This window comes from Oncorhynchus nerka, linkage group LG15 (genome assembly GCF_034236695.1).
Source record: "Oncorhynchus nerka isolate Pitt River linkage group LG15, Oner_Uvic_2.0, whole genome shotgun sequence".
Lineage (NCBI taxonomy): Eukaryota > Metazoa > Chordata > Actinopteri > Salmoniformes > Salmonidae > Oncorhynchus > Oncorhynchus nerka.
In genome coordinates this window covers 93,770,711-93,776,711 of record NC_088410.1, presented here as the reverse complement: position 1 = coordinate 93,776,711, position 6,001 = coordinate 93,770,711, and the positions used below count along the sequence as shown (strand labels likewise).

The 6,001-nt window shown below is 45.2% G+C and overlaps 1 protein-coding gene across 1 annotated transcript in view; it reads right to left on the bottom strand.

Moving 5' to 3' along the window:
• Positions 1-432: 432 nt before the first annotated feature.
• LOC115120559 (zinc finger protein GLI1-like) overlaps positions 433-6,001 on the bottom strand; it is a 28,143-nt gene continuing 22,574 nt past the window's right edge. Inside the window, exon 15 of the mRNA XM_065002033.1 lies at positions 433-4,934. Within this exon, the coding sequence (XP_064858105.1) occupies positions 3,861-4,934 (1,074 nt within the window). The 3' untranslated portion in view covers positions 433-3,860. The remainder of the gene's footprint in view (positions 4,935-6,001) is intronic.

Genomic DNA, 6,001 nt, shown 5'->3' with positions numbered 1-6,001 from the left:
CTGCATATTTTCCGCAACTTTCTCAAAATCTGAAAACGTTGTGGAACCACGCCCATTTCCGGAAGAATTGCATTATGGGGGCCCTAAAAGTACGGAAATAGTGTCCACTGCGTGTATACTTAGTATTTTGACGAATTTTGTACGACATCCGGGAACTTTTGGCATACTAACTATATCCATACTATGGCCAATAAGCATACTATATACTCAAATTTATGTCACAAATAGTATGGTTAGTATGAGTATTCAAACACAGTTTAGGTATCCCCTTTCCAAAGCTTACTCTCCCATCTATAAAAGACTCCAATGCCCTCTAGTGGCTGTACTGAGACATTGCATTTACTCAGACATTTTCAACAGAGGCAGTTGGGATATAAATCAATAAGAACGTCATAAAAATATACAGTAAGATACAGACATTTTGCATCCATCCCAAGTTGAACATGTTTATTTCTTAATAACTGGTAAAATATAGTACATTTGTATAAAATATATCACTCGGCTGTCGTGTATATAGTAAAACGCTACTATTATAGCCATTGTTGCTTAAAATAATATTATTTTGCCAGCAAAACGTCATGATTGAACGGTGACAGACAGGTGTCAAAACACACTACACAGAGAAACATATCCATGATAAAGTGTTGTTATAAAAACCCCCAAAAATAGAACGTGTTACTTTTATTAAAATAAAAAAAATCATACATTCTAAGTAACAGCGGTATCAAACCGTTCACACCTTCATCGCTGTACTGTGATTATCAGTATTGTGTCAAATGAATTGGTGCATCTTTTATTTTTATTCATTGAATATTATTAGTTCAAATCGTCTTTGGTTGGCCCGGAAAGTCTGTACACAGTTTTCGCAAACTAGCTCAAATGTCAACGGTTAGTCATGGATAGGACCAGGAGTTTCCATGACGACTAACTCTAGGCCCTAATGTTATATTAACAACTACAGAACAGTACTAATCGTGACCGAACAGGATTTAAAAAAAGGCACCAATACTGAAATGAAAGACAGCCTCGTAGGATCTACCGTAAATGTGTGTAAAGGTGATCTAGAATTACAATTCAAACAGATAGATACTACTGTAAGGTACTTTTCATTGTCCTCCAAAGGTGACATTTACGTGAAATCATAGCCACATAGGCCTCCTGTATGTGTTGGCCTCTTGGACTGTCACAAAGCCAAGGAGAGAGAGATACCCTCTGTTGGTGTGCCTTGCTATGCTGCAGTCAGTGTAATGCTACGATATGATGTCCTGTCATGTGATATCAGTTCTACTGGTCATTGGTTCCGAACAGGCTGTCATCGGTATAAAAATATCCTCTATGAAACGTTCCTACCCATATTTTTTGTTGTCAACGACAGCATATTGGGTAGACTGATTCGATCGCTATAGTCAAGAGGGCCACAAATCCTGCAGCTCAGTCCTATACACGTTAAAGTACCTCAGATACACTACCTCAACGCAGTAAACCCTGTTGAACATGTTCAGGGTAAGTGAAGGCATCGTTAAGACCCTGTATACAACAGTACGTACGGTAGGTGATGGAGTTCGGTCCTGTGAGACTGCACTGCCCAAAAATAGACTTGATGTTTTAGATCATTCGGTGGTGCCAACCTTTCTCTCTCTCCCTCCCCATCTCTCTTTTATTCTCTGTACCTCTTATGCCCCATTATTACGTTAAGACTAAAAGACACTTTTTATATTCCTCCCCGATAACTCCTATACTTCTAAAAGAGTGAGCTGCTTTAGGGACACTTAACAAGAGTAAACGTGTAACTTGTATGGGGTGTAAACAAGCTTTCTAAAAACATGGGCTCTTTAGCGTACAACACATTCAGAGTATGGAAGCAGATTCATGCCAAAAAGGGCCTCTGCCTGAATACTGATACGATATGTTGATCATTATGATGTGTGTGTGTGTGTCATCACTATGTGCTTGTGTCATCACTATGTGCTTGTGTCATCACTATGTGCTTGTGTCATCACTATGTGCTTGTGTCATCACTATGTGCTTGTGTCATCACTATCGTGTGTGTCATTATTATGTATGTGTGTCATCACTATGTGCTTGTGTCATCACTATGTGCTTGTGTCATCACTATCGTGTGTGTCATCACTATGTGCTTGTGTCATCACTATGTGCTTGTGTCATCACTATCGTGTGTGTCATTATTATGTATGTGTGTCATCACTATGTGCTTGTGTCATCACTATCGTGTGTGTGTCATCATTATGTGTGTGTCATCATTTTGTGTGTGTCATCATTATGTGTGTGTGTCATCATTATGTGTGTGCCATCACTATGTGTGTGTGTGTCATCACTATCGTGTGTGTGTCATCATTATGTGTGTGTCATCATTTTGTGTGTGTCATCACTATCGTGTGTGTGTCATCATTATGTGTGTGTGTCATCATTATGTGTGTGTCATCACTATGTGCTTGTGTCATCACTATCGTGTGTGTCATTATTATGTATGTGTGTCATCACTATGTGCTTGTGTCATCACTATCGTGTGTGTGTCATCATTATGTGTGTGTCATCATTTTGTGTGTGTCATCACTATCGTGTGTGTGTCATCATTATGTGTGTGTGTCATCATTATGTGTGTGCCATCACTATGTGTGTGTGTGTCATCACTATCGTGTGTGTGTGTCCCTGACAGGAGTGTGTCCCTGGGAATATAGATGAATCTTCAAAGCACTCAGGTGTCTATCAGTCATTTTCTTTTTACATTCTTCCTTGGAGCAGCTCTGTTTTCCTCCGGTCTCATTCCAGAAGAGTGAGGCCTTGGAGTCCAGTCCACGAGACAGACATTAGAGTTCCATCCCTGTCAACATTGTCATATACACAGCATATACATGTATAACTCATTTACATGATGGTACCCTCTCTGTTGCCCTAAACAACCTCTATGACTGAAATGACCGTCATTATGGTGATGATGTCATTACGGCGATGACGTTGTTATGGTGATGACAGTCATTTCAGGCAAACAGTTCTGTGTCAAGCAACAGTATTATGTCGAGCAACAGTATTGTACCGAGCAACAGTATTGTACCAAGCAACAGTATTGTACCAAGCAACAGTATTGTACCAAGCAACAGTATTGTACAGAGCAACAGTATTGTACCGAGCAACAGTATTGTACTAAGCAACAGTATTGTACCAAGCAACAGTATTGTACCAAGCAACAGTATTGTACCAAGCAACAGTATTGTACTAAGCAACAGTATTGTACCGAGCAACAGTATTGTACCGAGCAACAGTATTGTACCGAGCAACAGTATTGTACCGAGCAACAGTATTGTACCAAGCAACAGTATTGTAACGAGCAACAGTATTGTACCAAGCAACAGTATTGTACTGAGCAACAGTATTGAACCGAGCAACAGTATTGTACCAAGCAACAGTATTGTACCAAGCAACAGTATTGTAACGAGCAACAGTATTGTACCAAGCAACAGTATTGTACAAAGCAACTCCAAAGTCAGTGATCTTCTCGTGAGACAAGAGAACACAGTGATCAAGATCAGTAGGCACCTTTGGTTTGGCTCTAAGTCCTCTAAGGAGTAGCTACTGTGTATCTGTTCATCCTGGCCAGGGACAGAACACGTCTGCGTGAGGCCAAGAGAAAGGGGACATCTTTTCAGTACCTTTACTCTCCACAGTCATTTCCTGTAACTTTATGTTAGTGGTAAGTGGTAAGCTAACACCAACGGGCTGTGGCCCTAGGGTCCACTCTAGGAAAGTCTAGGTACTTGTACTACGATAGTATCTTCAGTTACTTAGTCTCTCGAGACAGATAGATGAGCCCCTCTAGTCAACTTTATGAGCATGTTCAGGTTCTAAGACAACGTATTCAGGTACTTGTTCTCATCAGCCAGAGAGGTGAGCATGGAGGTCATGTCCCCTACAGCCATGTTGGGGAGCACAGAGGAGGGCAGGGTGGTGGAGGTCTGTGGGGTGGTGAGACGAGACGAGGTCTGGGATGAACCCCCATGGAGAAGTGGATTGACGGGGCTGAAGGACGAGGGGTCTGGGTCATCAATGATGGAGGTAAAGTCTATCTGGGCATTATCCAGATCCACGTTCTCCAGAGCATTGGAGATGGGGGTGGACCCATGGTCATGGAGGTAGCCCAGCTGGGCAGACTTGTTCCGCTGATGGTCCATATGGGTCACCAGGTGCCCCTGGTGCTGGTTGAGGCAGGGCCCGGTCTGGGTTGGGTCCTGGTGAGGATGGGTGATCCGCTGGATTTGGATCTGCTGCTTGTCCATGTCAGGGTGCTGCATGTGGATCTGGCCCCAGTAATACATGTTGCTATTGTTGGAGGGAGAGAAGATCTCCCGATGGGGCTGAGAACGCTGGACAGGGGGCAGTCGGACTGCTCTCCTTGGGCTGGAGGTAGACTGGACTGGGCTGACGTGTGGAGGACTGCCCAGGTACCCTCCTCCTGGCTGGGACTGGAGGCTATTCTGCCTGATGAGAGGCTTCCGGCCCTGGGGTGGTCTAGGGACCACAGGGACTCCCATTTCCTGGCTGTAGCAGGACCCTGGCCCTCCAGGCAGGCTCATCATGGGGACCTCGTTAGAGGGGATGGAGGAGCCGGAGCTGGGGCCTCCTCGGCTATGGCCTAGGGGGATCATCAGGTTCTGGTTGGTGGAATAGCCTGGGAAGCTGGAGTCTGGCTTGGGGTAGAGGCTTTGTTGGTGTTGTTGCTGGGGCTGGTGTTGGTGTTGTTGCTGGTGTTGGTGTTGTTGCTGGGGCTGGTGTTGGTGTTGTTGCTGGGGATGGTGTTGGTGTTGTGGCTGGTGTTGGTGTTGTTGCTGGGGCTGGTGTTGTTGCTGAGGCTGGTGTTGTTGCTGGGGATGGTGTTGGTGTTGTTGCTGGGGACTAGGCTGCTGATGCATCATGGCCACCTGAGTCAAATCAAATGAGATCAACATTTAGTTTAAAGTGCTATCATTAATAATTCAAGACAAGCAAGTAAACACATTACCTTCAGGAAATATCCTTTGAAAACTCCACAAAACACATTACTATAAAAGAGGGGGAATAAAGAGGAGAAGAAGACAGAGGGTGAGGGGAAACAGAAGACAAAGGGTGAGGGGAAACAGAAGAAGACAGAGGGTGAGGGGAAACAGAAGACAAAGGGTGAGGGGAAACAGAAGAAGACAGAGGGTGAGGGGAAATAGAAGACAAAGGGTGAGGTGAAACATAAGAAGACAGAGGGTGAGGGGAAACAGAAGACTGAGGGTGAGGGGAAACAGAAGACAGAGGGTGAGGGGAAACAGAAGACAAAGGGTGAGGGGAAACAGAAGACAGAGGGTGAGGGGAAACAGAAGACAGAGGGTGAGGGGAAACAGAAGACAGAGGGTGAGGGGAAACAGAAGACAGAGGGTGAGGGGAAACAGAAGACAGAGGGTGAGGGGAAACAGAAGACAGAGGGTGAGGGGAAACAGAAGACAGAGGGTGAGGGGAAACAGAAGACAGAGGGTGAGGGGAAACAGACACAGAGGGTGAGGGGAAACAGAAGACAGAGGGTGAGGGGAAACAGAAGAAGACAGAGGGTGAGGAGAAACAGAAGAAGACAGAGGGTGAGGGGAAACAGAAGAAGACAGAGGGTGAGGGGAAACAGAAGACAGAGGGTGAGGGGAAACAGAAGACAGAGGGTGAGGGGAAACAGAAGACAAAGGGTGAGGGAAAACAGAAGACAGAGGGTGAGGGGAAACAGAAGACAGAGGGTGAGGGGAAACAGAAGACAGAGGGTGAGGGGAAACAGAAGAAGACAGAGTGTGAGGGGAAACAGAAGACAGAGGGTGAGGGGAAACAGAAGACAGAGGGTGAGGGGAAACAGAAGAAGACAGGGTGAGGGGAAACAGAAGAAGACAGAGGGTGAGGAGAAACAGAAGACAGAGGGTGAGGGGAAACAGAAGACAGAGGGTGAGGGGAAACAGAAGACAAAGGGTGAGGGGAAACAGAAGAC